The sequence below is a fragment of the Gallinula chloropus genome (genome assembly GCF_964237585.1).
Source record: "Gallinula chloropus genome assembly, chromosome: Z".
In the NCBI taxonomy this organism is placed as follows: domain Eukaryota; kingdom Metazoa; phylum Chordata; class Aves; order Gruiformes; family Rallidae; genus Gallinula; species Gallinula chloropus.
Window position 1 is genome coordinate 39,517,256 of NC_140089.1, and position 18,626 is coordinate 39,535,881.

The 18,626-nt window shown below is 40.0% G+C and overlaps 1 protein-coding gene across 1 annotated transcript in view; it reads right to left on the reverse strand.

The window, feature by feature from the left end:
* The window catches only part of TMC1 (transmembrane channel like 1), a gene marked incomplete at both ends in the record, with an annotated part of 63,939 nt that overhangs the window by 32,127 nt on the left and 13,186 nt on the right, over positions 1-18,626 (reverse strand). Inside the window, 4 exons of the mRNA XM_084278405.1 lie at positions 3,158-3,256; positions 4,511-4,617; positions 8,072-8,153; positions 9,432-9,522. Of these exons, the coding sequence (XP_084134531.1) occupies positions 3,158-3,256; positions 4,511-4,617; positions 8,072-8,153; positions 9,432-9,522 (379 nt within the window). The remainder of the gene's footprint in view (positions 1-3,157; positions 3,257-4,510; positions 4,618-8,071; positions 8,154-9,431; positions 9,523-18,626) is intronic.

Sequence of the window (18,626 nt, forward strand, 5' to 3'; positions counted from 1 at the left end):
ACTTATTATTTTCTTTAAATTCAATTGTCTACAGTTAATAAGCTGAAATATTTGATTCTACACAAGAAAATGGGTGTGTCTAGTACAGTTCTTTCCAATGTTCTGTTGTCTTACAACCTGACTCATTCTCAACTGATAGCTGCAGATCGCCATGGTTAAAGAGGAAATGATTAGCAACCTACTTGGCCCGTTAGATACTAACAAGTCTTATTCAAGTCAATGGGGCCAGATAGGATTCACCCGAGGATGCTGAGACAACTGACAGATGTGCTTGCTAACCCCCTTTCCATGATTTATCAGCAATCCTGGCAGACTGGGGAAGTTCCACTCGACTGGAGGCTGGCAGATGTGACACCCATACATAAGAAGGGCTGGAAGAATGATCCGGGGAACTCCAGGCCTGTCAGTTTGACCTCAATCCCGGGGAACATCATGGAGAGGGTCATCTTGGGAGCTATCATGCAGCACATGCATGATGGCCAGGGGATCAGGCCTAGTCAACAAAAGGTAGATCCTGTCAAACTAACCTGATCACCTCCTATGACAAGGTGACCTGCTTAATGGACAAGGGGAAGGATGTGGATGTGGTCTACTTGGACTTCAGTAAAGCCTTTGACACGGTTTCTCACAGCATTCTGACTGAGAAACTGGCTGCCTCTGGCTGTGACAGGTGGACCCTCAACTGGGTTTAAAACTGGCTGGATGGCCGGGCCCAGAGGGTGGTGGTGAATGGAACCAAATCCAGCTGAAGGCCGGTCACGAGTGGCATCCCCCAGGGCTCAGTCCTGGGTCCAGTCTTGTTCAACCCCTTTATCAATGACCTCGATGAAGGGATTGAACGTTCCCTCAGTAAGTTTTCAGATGACACTAAACTAGGAGGAAGTGTTGATCTGCCTGAGAGTAGGGAGGCTCTTCAGAGGGATCTGAACAGACTGGACCAATGGGCTGAGACCAACGGGATGAAGTTTAACATGGCCAAGTGCAGAGTGCTGCACATGGGACATAACAACCCCAGGCAGCGCTACAGGCTTGGGGGAGACTGGCTGGAGAGCTGTCAGGCAGAGAAAGACCTGGGGGTGTTGGTTGACTGCAGGCTGAGTATAAGACATTGTATCAAAAACAGTGTGGCCAGTAGGTCTAGGGAGGTAATTGTGCCCCTGTGCTCGACATTGGTGAGGCTGCATCTCGAGTACTGTGTCCAGTTCTGGGCTCCTCACCATAAGAAGGACATTGAGGTCCTTGAGCAAGTGCAGAGAAGGGCAACCAGGCTGGTGAAGGGGCTGGAGGGCAAATCCTATGAGGAACAGCTGAGGGAGCTGGGGCTGTTTAGCTTGGAGAAGAGGAGGCTGAGGGGAGACCTTATCACCACCTACGACTACCTGAAGGGAGGTTGTAGAGAGGTGGACGATGGTCTCTTCAGCCAGGTGACAGGAGATAGAACAAGGGGAAATGGCACTAAGCTGAGCCAGGGCAGGTTTAGATTGGATATTAGAAAAAGATTTTTTACTGAAAGAGTTGTCAGGGCCTGGAACAGGCTGCCCAGGGAGGTGGTTGAGTCACCTTCCCTGGATGTGTTCAAAAAAAAGGGTTGATGGGGTACTTAGGCATATGGTTTAGCTTAGGATGGGAATGGTTGGACTTGATGATCTTCAAAGGTCTCTTACAAACTTGTGATTCTGTGATTTTGTGATTCTGTGATTGAGAATAGAGAGAAGGAAGGTAAATAAAAACCAAAAATCTGGCATCATCAGAGTGGCACATGAAGGTATCAAGACATAGATGAAAGGAACTTGTTTGATATCTGAATGTCATATTATGAAATATCTCTCCACACCTTAACCATACCAAAAAAGAGAAACATTTTTAGAAAAGCAAAAACAAAACCCAAAAAACCCAAACAAACAAACAAAAACCCACCACCAAAAAAAACCCCACAAAACCCACCAAAAACATAGCCACCATAACCAAGAGATATCAAAGCTACCCTCCTGTGGGAAAGGGAACAGGTGTGAAAATCTGCCTGTGTGTCTCCTGTGATTGCCTGTGTAGAGCTCCATCTCCTCACTGGTACGGTTAGAATTGGACATTACATTACACAAACCTGCATGCGGATGCTACTTTTAGATTAGTTGTTCTGCAAATAACTGTAGAGTTTGAGCTGTTGTCCTAGGTTCTGATAGGATAGAGTTGACTGGAGGATCCTTTGCCTGAGTTTATTTGCTTTTGCCAACAAAACTCAAATGCTAAAAGCTATGTATATATATAACTCTTTAAAAGTCTCAGTACTTCTTAAGAGGAGGGGAAGAGTGTAAGAGATCAACGGAGAAATCACAGAAATAGATACTTCTGCCATTAGTCTGAAGAAAAACCTTAACCTTAAGGTCACACCCTTTTGCAGGTGAAGAATACCTTTTGATGACATTGAAATTTCAAAGAAACCTAACAGCCTTCTAAGTGACATATAGTAATATCAAATTTATCATCAGCTGGCTTTATGCAAAGTTCTGTCATCTTTATATGAAGAGGCCAACTACAGAAGCATGCCATGTATAAAACAGGTGTAACTGTTGTTTTAAGGAAGAAAAAGCAGTATGATATTTTTAGGAATATACCATTATCTTGCCAATATATACAGGTCCTCGGGCTAGACCAGGTAGCACATCAACCACAAAGATTTAAGTCATACTTCTCAATTAGCCTAAGATACCTGCATATTCTATAAGACGAAGAGAGGGGAAAAAAACCATTCTTTGCTTTAGAAAAAGTGTAAAAAGCTCATTACTGGAATTTCTTTTCTTTTTTCTAATTCACTGCATCCTCAAATTTGGAATCTTAATCATATAAAAACAGAGGACCAAATTGACCCGTAACAAATGGAAAATCAGTACCCAGGGATGTGAATCCAGCTTTGAGACTTTTTCTCCTGTGTCTTTGGATTACTATGTATACTGAAATGTGCATGTGGACACTGAGCTTCATTATATGTTTTGTGTGAATGAAATATCCCTATGCAGAACTTGGGGGGTTGTGCGTGTGTGTAAAATTAATTCTATTCATTCTGTTGTCATTTTCTCCTGAAATATTTCATATTATATTTCTGAATATCAAATAATGAATAATCAAGTGAATATGCAGTATTGCAAGTTTATGCACTTACACTAAAATCCCAGAGAGTAGCAAAGTTCATAGCACTTGCTTCTTCAGCTCTTGGGACAGTTTTTCTAGGTAAAGAGCCATATGGTTTACCCATCAGAGCCTGGAACCAAAAAGTTAGATTTACATTTTAAAGCAAGATACTAACCATATCTTAGGAAGATTTGGTTTATGCTCCTGAAGTCCATAGCGAGAGTGATCTAATTCTACAATTCTTTTCATTGCTTTACACATTAATGATTTAAATTATGCCTAAAGTATGCATTAATGATATTTTCTAAATTTAAAGTGATATTATTCTAGTATCAGTGGATTGTCAAACTGTGACTCTTATGTGCAAAGGCAACACACAAGTCCAAATTCCAGCTACTCTGATGAGTGGTATTTGTCTTACAGACAAGATGAGAAGATCCTTCGTTTTTTCTATTTCCCCATTATGAACATTATTGGGGTTTTTTAACTGAAATATATGGGAATATCCTAGGGATTCAGTTCTTGGTTTCTGAGAGTCTCACTGCTGCTGGCAAGCTATACAGTTGTGGATCAGCCACAGTGCATGTCCTCACAGGGTCCTTTCCAGGCCTTAACCTAAAAACTGTTGGGTGTTTTCTCGGTTTGGCTTCAGTGGAAGGTGGACCATACTGCTGAAATGCTGTACTAGGAAGTTGTGGGAAATGCGCACCTGACTCTCATCTGCTTACTAAAGGATCTGTAATAGTGAAACCAGGGAGATGGCCCAACACTTAATTCCATATCAACCCTCTTTTTTAAGAAGACATTACGGTGGTTCAAAGGGACTACATAAATTCTACATTTCACAGAAGTGATTTCTGCCTGGACCATATCTGCTCTGGTCAGCATTTACAATGATGCTGCACATAACGCAAAACATGAGGCGTCTCTCTCGTGACTTTACAGCCGTGTTGGGCCTTATCAGCATGTGAGTACTAAGGCAACTGGAAAGGATCCACAGTACTTCAGAAGTCTGGAATTTATCTTTCTATTGCAATGGATATTTTAGTCAACATACTCCATTTGGTTGCTTCTTTCTTCTTTTATCTCTGTTCCTCTCCTTAGTTCCTCATAGACAAAAAGGTTTAGCACCATCCCACACCATGGAAAAACCCTTTCAGGACACAAATCTATATACATTTTTCTGTCATGTCTATTTCAAGACATCTCTCTGTAGAGACAACTGCCTACAAAGAAAGCACATCTTTACAGCTTTAGTATACCTTAATATTTTTAAATAGACTATAAATTGATTAAAAATGTATTAAAAGGTCTACCCGTATGAAATCTAAGGGCAGACAGAAATTTATATCACAATTCTCAATCATAATTGAAAAATTCCCACCTCAGGCACCATTACAAGTCCAAAGGTCAGTCCAAAAAGAATCATGTTTATTCCATACATCCAGCGTAAGAATATGAAATAAGATGCCACTGATGACCCAAAATGACCTATGAAAACATGAGAAGGTAAAAAAAAGGGCAGAAAAGTTAGTCCTCTTATCTTATTTTACCTTAAGATGAAGTTACTCAAAGTTTATTTTAAAAAAATAAAATGAGGGAAGGCTTCTCATGATAGCATAGGATGGGAATGGTTGGACTCGATGATCTTCAAGGGTCTCTTCCAACCTTGTGATTCTGTCATTCTGTGATCTTCATTACCATAATTAAATTTTTTTTCAGACTGTATACTAGCATTCATTGACTTAGCAGAAAAAAACAGAAAGAAAAAAAATTATTATTTATACAAAGTATTTGGGACCAACTAAAAGCTTTTGTATTTAATAATATTAAATTCTCTAGGCAGTGGGATTCAAAAGAAATCATACTTTTCTTTGTATCTTTTGTCTGATGTGAATTGCAAGCATTTTTGACACATCAAGCCCACGCCAGTCTAGTTTTAACAGGAAGCATCACAAAATTAGCTAGTGGGGATAGTCTTTCCAAGAGCACACAGTATTGTAAATGCTGTTATTGGCATTCACCTCAGTTGCTCACCGGGGAAGAACAAAAGCATCTGCAGGTGTTGGTGCCCTTTCTTTCCCTTACTGTGCTATGTGTTTCACCTGCACCCAGGTGTGAAGGGGCTCCCACCACCACTTGGCATCCACCCTCTCTAGACCCCTGACCCAGCTCTGTGCAAAGAAGAGACTGCAGGGGAACCAGTGAGCATTCAGCGCCTGATTTGACCAAACAGAAATAACACATCAAACATTGCTTGCTGCAGAGCTGCTCTGTCTGACAGGGGACAGCTGTTTTCTTCTGTCTGTCAGAGTGAGCAAAACATCAGATTTCAGTTCCATTACCAGTCTTTCAAAGGAATAAAAGTGACCTCTCAACAGGTTTTTTTCACGGTCTAGTTAAGCAGCCTCATGCACCCTCATGACAAGCAATGAGAAGAAAATCTCTCTCCTCAGAGGAGTTAGACTGGTATTTCCACACTGTTTGGCAAGTCTTGTAAAGATTCTTCCACTTTGTAAAAGGAGGTTAGCATGGCTGGTGATATTTGGGGCACATATATGCACATTTACTACAACAGTAGAAAATTTAGTAAACTTAAACTGGTATAACCACCAAGTATAAACAGACACCCACCAGTAAGCTGCATTTATCAAGGCTGTGCAAAGGGATGAACAAGCCATTCTGCCAAGGATTTCAGGATTTCAAAATCTGCTTTATTCACAGTGTAGCATGAAAACACAATTTTGACATTTTGCATGAAGAACTAGCCAATCATAGCAGTGACCTAGATACTGGCAAGTCTGGGTAGTGGCATAAAGCAGGAAACTTTGAGTTACTCAGTCTGTTTGTGATATGCTGATTACCCAATTACAACCCAGCTACGGCCTTTGGGGATTCCATGGATTCAAACAAATGATGTGCAGGAAATTAGGAAGATTTTTTTTTTTTTATTTCAGGAATTTTTATACTATACACCTCTTTGTGGCACATAAGTTCTTTTGCTTGAATCCTAATATCAGCATTTTTGGGGGAATGGTTTCTTTACATGCATTTAATTATCATTCTTGTGTCAGTTACCCTGATAAAATCACTCTCACGCACCCATCTGTAACACCTGCATTCAGACACTGCACTGGAACTACAAGGATCAGTATAGTTATTGCAAGTAACAATGCACAGACTGCCCATAGGCTTTCACCAATGAGACTAGAACAGCAACCTCTGATAAGTGAAATATCACAGCAATTTAGCAATGGATTCCCTTAACTACATTTCCAGAGTGGGCAGATCCAAACAGGGCAACAGGGAGCATGGGAAATGGTACAAATGCCTTGCACCAGCTGCAAGAAAAAACAGTCCAAGTTTTCCCCAGTGTTTTGAACCCATGCTGAGGTGCAACATGTTCCAGATAGGTATGAAAGTGTAGTGGTTTAAAGTAGATTTTAGCCATCTTTTCCCACATACACAGCCTACTCATAATATGTATCAGCATGTTGGCATGCACAGTGTAAACAGCAGGATGAAGATCAGCCTGTCCCAACACAACGTGTTTCCCATAGTCCTGGTGTACAGGTGTTACTGAATATCTGTTCTGTAAGGAAAAGAAGAACCTGTTTTCTAAATATAAATACTTCATATATTTATCAACTTCTATCTCTCTGAAGTTTGACAAAGAGATCACTATGACATCAGAAAACGCAAATCATCTTCAAGTAAGAGCTGTCAGAGATGACTAACCGGTTGGAAACTAACAACTGTAAAGGTTTGCTGAGCACAAACTATTCCCTCACAAAAAGCTATGTAGCCAAAAAAGGTTTTTCCTATACAGAGTAGTCTGTACATAATTGTCAGGCTTTTGTCACATTCATGTTTCTGCTGCAAAACATTTTTTTTTTTTTTTTAGCTGGGATCATGCAAGATTCAAACAGAACTTGAAATTTCATAAAATCTTTCCTCTCTTCTAGGTGATACTGACATGACCTCTTATACCCCGTTAAGAGTTACATTTCTGTGCTCAGTGCCTGCCCTCGGAAAGGAAATAGTTTATAGGATACTATCAGCAGTGGATGATTATATAAAAGTTTTACCTCTAGTTTCTTTGGGCTAAGATGCTGGTCATCTAACTATAATCCCATGTGTTTGAAGAAGCAGAAGCTACCCATTAATTTATTTTAAAATGTGTTTAGCTGGTGAATGAAATACACCAAATACTTAATTATGTGTATGCATGTGTCCTGGTAGGAAACCTTTATCACAAAAGAAACGTTATTTTAAAAAATTTTAAAACATGTGGTGACATGGTAAGCAGTTGTACAGTCCCAACTTTGTATCATCAGATTTCCAAGACTGGTCCATACAGCCCACTTTACCTACCTGTCCCAGTTTGTCATTTGCTACTTGTTTCACTGTACGATCTCCTCTGTACAGTATTTTGTTTGTATTTGTGCCTAATACATGGAGATATCTAAGACCACTATTGTTTTGTTTGTGGTGCATTATATGATTGAAAATGAGAGTGCATTATATGCTTGAAAATGAGAAAAATAGTGTTTAAATACTTCTCATATAAGGCTCAAGACAATGGAAATGAAAAATCACAGAAATATTTATAGTATAAATGCAGACAAAATCAACTGAAGGTGTGCAATATCTAAATCCCAGTTTAACTTTTCCAGGATTAAATTCATAGTGGCTTCTCAACAGTTATCTGTATAGCGAGGATTTTTATCTGTAAATTGATTAACATGCTCTCAAGGAATTTTTCAACTTGCTACAATATTAAGCTCAATAAATACAAATTGCATAGTCATTAATTTTATACTACACATTGAATACTGACAGGTATTTGTGAAGTATTGAAAAGCAATTTACCATTTTGACATGTATAAGTAATTTGCTAGAATATGCTAGAAACCATTCTCTATTAGCTTTCACAAATACTTACTTTCAATCTCTTTAATTTTCATTTCCCATGGTATGCAGGCTGTCTTAAAATTCTCAAAATCTCTTTGAAATTTCATCCATTTCTGAAAAGGGTCACAGATTAAAAAAAAAAAGAGCCACCATCAACTCAGTGCCCAGATGCTCAAGATCCTCTTGACCTAATGTTACCCTTTAGTCATCCACAATATCCTTTTGCAAAGCCCACTTCATTGAAGTACTCTCTTATGAAGGTCCATCTCCTTTTGTTTGTTCTGAATATATCTCCTACTGGCTTTATGCAAAGTCCCTGCTTCTTCCACAGGACAAATGATTAAGTAATTCCTTCCTTTCATGCCATTAAGATTGTTTCTGAGAATTTAATTTGTTATTTCCTTTGCTATTCAAAATTCATATCTGGAGCTCAAGCTGTGTCATTTAATTACAATTACTCTACCCCATATTTTATCTATTGGATAAGCATAACTGCTGTAATTGAGCTTCCTGTGCTCAGCTGCATTTAAAAGCCTAATTATCTTTTTGTGAACATTACTGCTTATGAGATGTGACTACACAATTGCTTGCAGAAAATCCAATCTAGCTGGGGGCTAACATGGCCATGGCAAGAGGTACTGCCAAATATTCTTAGCATTGTTCCTCATCAGCATTTTAGTTTGGGGCAAGCATGCTTTACATGTAACTCTCCCAGACCATCCAAATTTACAACACTTACATTGGCACTATAAAGCAGTGTCAGAGCATAAACCTAAGTGAAAAGATGTACATGAGGAGTCTACTTGAGGACCATGATAATCCACATCCAATACTGCTGTGCATTTAGTCCTTGGGACTACACAGGACTACATTTACCCAAATAAAGACCTGTTAGAATGCACATTGTGTGAATGTTGGATCCTCAGCAACCACTGAAAGGCCTTTCAGTGACAGTCCTACAGACCCATGTTCCTTCCTAGGAAATGCATGGCCCTAGAACCTTGGCTTAGTGGACTTGCCTCCAGTATTTTGGCTGTGGGACAAAAAGACATTTTTTGGTCCTTTATAGAGGGCTTTCTCAAGGGAAAGTCTGACCTTTGGGTTCAGTCCACAGAAAAAGACAATCTACAACAAGAGAAATTAACTTTCACAAGATATTAAACTCTTGCAAATTTACAAACCAGTTGATTTTTGTCTTGATGATACCTCTCAATCCAATTGTGAGTTTGCTTACATGAAAAGAAATCTTTTCATGTAAGAGCAGTGGGGAAAAAATAGTCTAAAAATGCAAAGAAAAACAAGGAACTCAATTTTGAAAGAAAAATAGATATGTTAATCTGCAAAAGGCTTTCTATTTGCATTACAAGAAGTTAATGAAATAATAAACTTACCTTGGTCATCATCACTTTGTATGCATAGAACTTTTTTCCTTTTCCTTTTCCAAGAGCACCTTCAAACTTTTCCACAAAAAGCTGGGCTTCCCTGTAAAATGAGGGCAAAAGAAAGATAGATAGTGCTACAGTAAACATCATATTGTCTCTACCACAGCCATGTAATTTTTTATGTGTTCGAACTCCTCATAGAGTTTAGTATAATCTTGTTCCCTTAGTAATGTTCAGAAAGAAAAGCTTTGAGATTTTGTATTTTACAGAAGGCTAATCACATGTAATGTGAACAGAACAAGCAACTTCAGTCATCTGATCTAATCCAATAGCATTTGGAGCTCTGAGATTTGCTTATATCCTGTTAATGTTATAAAATATATTTAGTCACAGTTCAGGTACTGCCGATTTGTGCCACTTGCAAACCATTATTCCTCCTGGTTCTGCCTAGTATAAATTGTTGTCTATATGTCTAAGGGAAAATTATTTTCTTTTTTTTATTATTTTGGAGAGAAGTATACATTGCAGCCTGGCTCCCCTGTGTCTATCTTTCTCAAGACTAGATTTATTTCAACTCTTCAGAATTAGAGTTAGAATTTCTATGTCAGTGTATGCACAAGACAGTACAACTATTTTAGCATCTTGCTAGATAACTGCAAGGCATTGTATGTTGTATTAGTCATTACACCAGTATCTAAACTAGGTAGATTATTGGGAGAATGTGAATTGTTGTGCACGCTGTCCAGAAGTGCTACAGATCAGTTCACTGAGTTAAATTCGTTATCATGCTTATGTCTTCTGATATTACATAAAATATTACAGATTTTATGTAATCAAGCAAAAGGATTGTGTCAAACTGCAGCAGCTGACAATGGCATTGACAGGCTAATGGTGCAGCTGTAATAAAGGAGAGTTAAAATTAGGTGTGAAGATTATTAGCTGCATCGGAATTCCTCTTAACTCATGGCTAAAAATCTGAACATCTTTTAAAATACTGTGTATTTTTAGTTACTGCAAATGCTTAGAGTGACCTTTATCCTACCATTTGAAAACCTGTCATTGTGGATTAGTCCTAGCTGGAAGCTAAGCACCATGCAGCCACTTACACCTCTTCCCATGGTGGGTTGAGGAGAAGAATTGGAAGGAAAAGGTAAAACTCGTGGGTTGGGATTGGGACAGGTTATAAGGACAACAAAGAAAAGGTAAAATAACAACAACTGTACATAGAATATACAGAGCATATGATACAACTGGCTCACTCCCCAATGCCCATCCCATCCCAGAATAACAGCCCTTCCTTCCTGTCCAGCCCTCTTTATATGCTGAATATGATGTCATATGCTATGGCTTGTTTGGGTCACCTATCCTGGTTGTGTCCCCTCCTACCTTCTTGTGAAAATTAACTGTATCCTACTTTATAACTATAAAAACAGGACATTATCCACCCCTTACTCTATGCCATGCCCAGATCTATATATATAGATATGCAGATATCATTCCCTTAGTCTATGGGCCATCCCTCTAAACTGTCCACTGAGTTCATTTATTGCATGGCTTTGGGCTCCATCTGTTATAACAGTCTCTCAGGGCAGGGGAGATGGTATGTTCTTTTGTATTGTTGTAATTTGCATCCAGAGTTCACATGTCACTGCCCAAGTCAGTGGTCCATAGGTTTAAGATGTTTATTTCGAGGAAATTTTTGGTCACTGATTCCTGAAGCCAGTTCTAGTTCCATTATGATGGGAATTTGCTTGGTTTCATCTAAGTTCATCCTTCATTAATTTGGGTGATTTTTACCTTAATACCATTGAAACAGCATATAGTAATTGTAGTAGTGATGACATAGAATAGCAGGGTTATTTAGCAATTAACATCACACTATTTAAATCATTGGCTATTGTCACCCAAAATCAAATCTTCTTAACGTACACATCAGATTTCCCCATTCTTCCATATCATTACCACATACACCCAGGCCCTTGAGCAAAAGAAATCCCATGGATGGGTTTGCTTTTGCCTGAAGCAGAGCTAACCCAGACTGTCTTCCCTAACATGTGCTTCACGTGAGCTACGAGGTCTATCTTTCCTGCTACAGTATGTAAAAGTTTTGATTGGGCAAGGACAGCTGAGTGAGTAGACTGCTCAGTGTTGCTTAACCCCTAGTGTTGGGGGCTTTTGCTCACTGTACATCCCAATGTCTGAAGGTCTCAACACCCATTGCTCTCATTGTAGTCTTTAACGGTATTTGCTCTTCCCAGAGGCTGGTGCATGATAGGGAAAGCATGTCATGAAATAAACATTTATTACTGGACTTTGGCTTAGCAGCAATTTAGGATTTAGTAATATTTTGATATATAACACAATATAAGGTTGATTAATTATTAATGGCACATAATCATCAGCCAGTTAGAATGATTCGATAGAATTTGTTATAATCAACATAAAGACAGTTAAGGACTTGAAAATGACAAGAGCACATGAAACAAAGCAAGGTTAGACACAGAGATGAAGGTTAAATCAAATCATATATACAGACAGACAAAAAGTTCCGAAACGATTTTGTACACACACAGAGAGATTAACCTATGATTAAAATTTTCCTTCTGCGAGTTTCATAAATTACTTATTTTTATATGATAGCATTCATCAATGGACAGTCAGTGAGCCTTGCAAAATCAGAGTTTGAGTCCTTGTGAAATCATCAACAGACAACTTTTGAATCCTTGCACTTATATCCAAAGACAACAGCTCATCATATTAGAGTGGTTCAATGGGGGTGGAGGTGAAGGAGGGGGAGGGTGGTAGGACTGCACCAACACAATATGATATATCCCCTTTATGACATGTTATTTCGCTCAGATGACTATGAGGTTGTTTTGGAAATGACTGACTCAATTTTTTCTGGAGTGCCATGTTGTAGCAAAACCTTTTTTATAAGGCCCAAGATGGTGTTCCAGGTAGCGACATGGTGCATGGGATGTTTCCAGCCATCTAGTGGCTTCTTCCACTATTGCAAGCACATGTCACTTGCCTAGACAGGTTTGTGGGAGTTTGACATAATTCATTTGCCAGGCCTCCCCATAATTATATTTCAGCCATTGCTCTCCATCCAGAGAGACTTCAACCACTTAGATGGTTTGATTGCAGAGCATGTTTCACATTCATGGGTGACCTGTGCAACAGCGTCTATGGTCAAGTCCACCATCATGAACCCATTTATATGTTCATATAGAACATATAGATCATATCATCATTAATTGATAGCCTGAGGTGTCATGAGCCCACTGAGCTATAAATAATTCACCCTTATGTTGCCAGTCCAGGTCCACCTAAGCCACTTCAATCTCAGCAGCCTGATCCAGTTGCTGGTTGTTTTGGTGTTCCTCAGTGTTGTAGTTTTGCATGGCTGGCTTCTGCAAGATCAGCCAGGAGCTCTCTGCAGGCCCAACAGAGCAAACACCAGCGGGCTCAAGGCCAGAGTTGTTGCTGACCAAGGCCGAGCCCATCAGCGACGGTCACAGCACCACCAGGGATCACATTTAGGAGAAAAAAACTGCAAGCAGATGCAGGGAGGGAAGGGAGGAGGCGCCCCAGGTGTCGGAGAGAAAGATGCCCCAGCAGCCTGTGGAGAAACCTATGGTGGGGCTGGTGTCCCCCTGCAGCCCATGGAAAAGGCCGAGACCCCACCTGTAGCCCATGGAGAGGCCCCACGCTGGAGCAGATGGAGACATACAGAAGATGCTGTGACCGGTGTTGGAGCAAGCCCCTGCCAGCAGTTACAACCCATGGAGAGAGACAATCAAAGATGAGCAAGAGAGACAGACCCACACTGGAGCAGGTTTATTGGAAGAGGCGGGCTTGTGGCTCCGTGAAGGACTAGACTGAAGCAGTCTGGACTTAAGAGACCAGACCCATCCTCGAAAAACTACAACAAAAGTTTTGTCATTGGTTAGGGCTCCATTTGAAATGTTTCTTTCAGACCACATGGTGGAGAGGGCTTACAATCAGACTGTAATTTGGCATATATATCCTCCCAAAACACCTAATAAATACTGTGCTTCCTTTTTTCTAGCTCATGGAGACGTAGCTGCTGTTTTGTTGGTCACATCCATTGGGATTTGATCTTTTATTCCCATCTTGATATTTTATTCCCAAAGCTGGGTCTCCTGTGCAGGTCCCTTGACCTTATTTTGTTTTATGGCAAAACTGTCTTTCAGAATGATTTGGACTATTTTCTTCCTTTTCTGAGAAACAACTTCTGCTGGGTTGCCCCATAAGATATCCATGTATTACAGGTGATCTGGGACTTCACCCTTTTCCAGTCCAGTCTATATCAATCCATGGCAAATGGTGAGGCTGTGTTTCCATCCATGGGGCAGTCAATGACAGATATTTTGTGAAAGCAAATTGTGGCCTGCACTCTGCTTCCAAAGAGACTGAGAAAATAACATTTACAATATCAGTTACAGCATACCACTTGGCTGCCTTTGACTTTAGCTCATATTGAAGTTTTAGCATATCTAGCACAGCAACACTCATCAGCAGCATGACTTCATTCAGAGTACAATAATCTACTGTCAGTCTCCACTCTCCATTGGACTTCCACACAGGCCATATGGGCCTGTTGAAGGGTGAGCAGGTTCTGTTGATCACTACCTGACTCTCCAGCCAACAAATCAGCTTATGGATGGGAATTAGGGAGTCTCAGTGCAATATTGCCACTGGTGCACCACTGTGGTAGTGAATGACACTTGTTCTTCAATCTCATAACAGAAGAGTCCTCTTAGACACTGGGCAAAATAGACAGCTGTTTAATTTACTCTGTCCCCAGCGCACCCGTACCAAAAGCCCACCAGTACCCTTTTGGGTCCTTGAAATACACTCTGCTGAAGTACTCTATGGCAAGGATTTATGGAGCCTCTGAGAGAGTCACAATGGTGTGTTTTTCCCATGCATTCCCAGCTGCACACCTTCCTGTACAGCCAGCCATGGGCATCCCCCTGCCACTCCAGAAATAACAGTGATTTTATCATATCATTAAGCCGATATTATACTCTAACAAAATGAGAACCCTCTCCCAGAGTTCACAAACAGTGCCACAGGGAACCCATACAGCAAGTAAGGATTTACATGCCACAGCCACATGAACAAACACAACATGACTGTGACCAGCGACTGCTTACCTAATGTAATAAATGCTTATAACAACTTTGTTTTAACATGCTCTGATCAGATCTGTCGTTACCTCGGCCCTTCACATTGGTTGCCGAAAAAGACTGTCATGATTTAGCCCCAGCTGACAGCTGAGCACCACGGGCCCACTTGCTCACTCACACACACACACACACACACACACACACACACACCCCCCTCCACTCCCATTGGGATGGGGAGAAGAACTGGAAGGAAAAGGTAAAACTTATGCATTGGGATAACGAGTTTATCGGGACAGCAAAAGGAGAAGAAAATAATAAGTACTTAATAAAGAATAGACACTGTGGGTGATACATGATATCATTTACTCACCTGTCAGAGGTAGAAGAACAACAGCCTATCCACCAGCAGCAGCCCATCTTCCCTGGCCAGACACACATATATATATATATCTCCCTTATATACTGAGCATGGTGACATATGTTACAGAATACTCCTTTGGCTGGTTTGGGTCACCTATCCTAGCTGTGTCCCCTCCCAACTTCTTGTGAAAATTAGCTCTAGCCCAGCCAAAAAACAACACCTACCAAAAACCTTTCTCAAGTATACACTTACTGCAGCAATCTCTGTAACTTGAAGTAAAAGGTTCCACTCAGCATTCTGTTTCTATGCTTCCCAAGATGCAAAATCAAGCTACTGACTCAAGCTTTCACTCTTTGAGAGCTTTCCCTTTTCAAGAGCCCTCTGAGCACTCTCACCTTCCATGTGCTCAAACCAAAACCCATCTGGTGAGCCATCAGAACCAGTGCCAGTTCACCTGCCCTCCACCACCCAGAGTTCAACTTGCCTTTTCCCACCTTCTGAGATCCTGCTTTCTCTTTCAAAGACAGAGGTTGGCAGAAGATAAAAGCTACACACAATGACATGAATCTTGATCCTATCATGCTTGTTTTTCCTTCTTTTCCCTATGTCACAAACATGCACAGACTCAGATAAGAAAGATAAAATACCCAGCCACCACCCCTGCCACACATCCCACCTGTTCACCACTTCAAAGTATTCCACAGAGTCAGTGTCTTCCCAAGGCTCTAGATCTCTTATTCGCAGTTCTGTGCATATAGATCACATTTATATTCCAGATTTTGGAGAATGATCTTTCTGTACTTTACCTAACTTTGACACTGACTGAGCCTTCTTAATTTTCAAGCTCTCCAGAGTCCTTAAGAGAATTTCTGGCTCAGTGCTCACAATTCATTCTTTCATTTTGATTCTCAAAAAGTTCTAGTTATGTTTCATATTCTCAAATAAGTCTGACAAAACGGGTTCTTTCATCCACCGGAAACCAGTGTCCAAGCGTCCCCTCTTAAGTCCATGTCCTCAGGTTTTAAAATCTTGTTGCACTGACAGGAGATGTAAGTTAGTCCTAACAGCAGATGGCAGCTGCCTCATAAGCTCAGCAGTAGAGTGCTTGAGCACTATAGTAGAAGCAGAGAGAATCAATAAACTGTACGCTTACCAATCTCCCAAGTCAGCATTCTGGACTTAAGAGGAAATACTTCTACCATCATTTCTATCACTAGGTGATTTGAGCATTGGAGCGTCTTCATGAAAAGTTACTGAGTTCAAAACCTACAGAGCTGTAGAAAACCTGTGCTTTCAGTCAGTTATTACATGCAGCTATGTTGCAGAATATGAAGACTTGAAACTGAAAACTATTTTTTTTACAGTGAAGCAGTAAGTTAGAAATTTAAGACAATAACATGAAACCAACCATTAACACATAAAAATTCCTCCATAGTAGATACAAACACATTTTATGCTTGTAGGTGAACACAGATTTCTCCACAACCATCTTCTGCTATGAAAATAAGCTAACCAAATCAAGAAGAAACTTCCTGCAATGAAAGTCATAAAAACGTTTATTTTAAAATCTTAATCTAAGCCTTATGTTAACTTGCTTGAAATGTCTTTTTATAAAGTTTTTTATTTAAAAAAAAAAAATCCCTGTCTGCTTCCAGGGCTATCTACCAAGCAATCTTTCAAGTTAAAACATTAACAGTATTTAGAAAACCAAAACACTGCTTTTTGAAGTTGGCAATACAGTTCTCCAGGTTTAATGCCATGGATTGTCCTGAATGCTTCCCTGGGTTTTACTTTGCCAGGGGCTAAGTTTTCCTTTCTCCTTGCACCCCTTCTTCCCCAGCACTGACCCCCTCCAGTGTATGCTGTTTACAGAAATGTTATAAACCACACCTAAATGTTACTGGTTTATAATCTGTTTTTCTCAGATTTTCACTCCTTTGGCCTGCATTGGACAAAATTCATCACTGCAGCACAAACAAACCAGGCAATGACCTGATACCGGTTATACTTCTTACTGGGTGCTTATGCATGCAGGCAACTGAGTTGCACATGCAAGACCAGAGCACAAAACTGTTTGGAGCCGTGCATGCCCAGTATTTATGGAACTACTTTCATATTTCACTGTGAATACTGTGTTCAGTTTTTGGACTCCTCACTACCAGATACTGAGGTGCTGGAGCATGCCCAGAGAAGGGCAATAAAGGTGGTGAAGAATCTAGAGCACAAGGCTTGTGAGCAGTGCTGACGGAAATGGGGTTGCTTAGCCTAGAGAAAAGGAAGCTGAGGGGAGACCTTATCACTCTCTACAGCTACCTGAAAGGAGTCTGGAGCCATGCAGCTGTTGGTCTCTTTCTTGTATCAAGTAACAAGGAATAGGACAAGAGGGAATGGCCTCCAGTTTAGATTGAATACTAGGAAAAATCAAGCAGTGAAACAAGCTGCCCAGGGAAGTGGTGGAGTCACCAACCCTAGAAGTATTTAAAACAGAAACAGATACGATTCTTTAGGCTCATGGTTTAGTGGTGGACTTGGCAGTGTTAGGTTAATGGTTGGAGTTAGTGATTTTAAGGGTTCTTTCCAACCTGAATGATTATATGTTTCTGTGATTATTATGAAGTTGAAAGAAATAAAATTATCTAAATAATAATTTAAAAGTATATTTTTGAAAGAAAAGAGTATAAGTCTTATTTTACTTCAGGAATAAATGAAAACAAATTACCTTTGATGTTCTACAAAGATGTCTTACATTTTGATGTGTGGTGAATTTTAACAATAGCATTCCAAATAGCATTTTCATACTGCTCATTTAGAAAGACTGAGCCTTACAAGGGAATCCCAAAACATGTAAATACACAGAGGAGTTATTAAATGCCCCACAACAGGCTGTTAGCTGCATCCATGAATATTTGCATGACTTAAAGATCTTTTTTAATTGGTAAATACAAATCTCAATAACAACTTCATTCAATGAAAAATTTCCACCAGATCTTTAATGAAATTCAGAGCAGAAGCAGTGCTTGAAAGAGGGTCTATGGGTAATAGGGCAGAAACACATGCAGCTATGTGCAAGGAAGTAATACAGACACTGTAGCTACCAGATGGTGCTGGAGCCATCCAACAGAACAGATTTTCCTTCTCCCCCTCTACACTTCTTCCCCCACCAGCTCTGCCACAATTTTGTTTCAGTGGCTTACTTGTGACCTAAGTGATATGTATGTTAAGGAGACCTTTCCCTGACTTCTACTTTACCTTCTTGGCTTTAAAAGTTTAGCAGCAACTTGGTGACATTCAGTTGGGGAACAGGCTTGTAATGGCCTTTCCATGTCTGTGACACATGCATTTTTTTTCTTAAATATAATCCAATGTGCTACTTAATTTGGGTTTCTACCTTGCATGCCACTGAAAGACGTGTATTTGTATATACTTGCAGACTTCTGCCACACTTTTCCCCTTACTCTATTTCTTTCAGTCTCCCAATAAAATGTGGGGAAAGAAAGAATGTTCAAGCAATAAAAAGTGTTCCTAAACCCATAGAACTCTTTTAGAAACCACAGGAGCTAAAATTGCATAAATATATATGCATGCCTACTTAGAAGTAATGCAATTTCATTAACATGAGGATGTGTCAAAACCAACACAGAGCGACAAAACTGAGCTTTGTAATCACTGGTATCATGTGTTATAGGT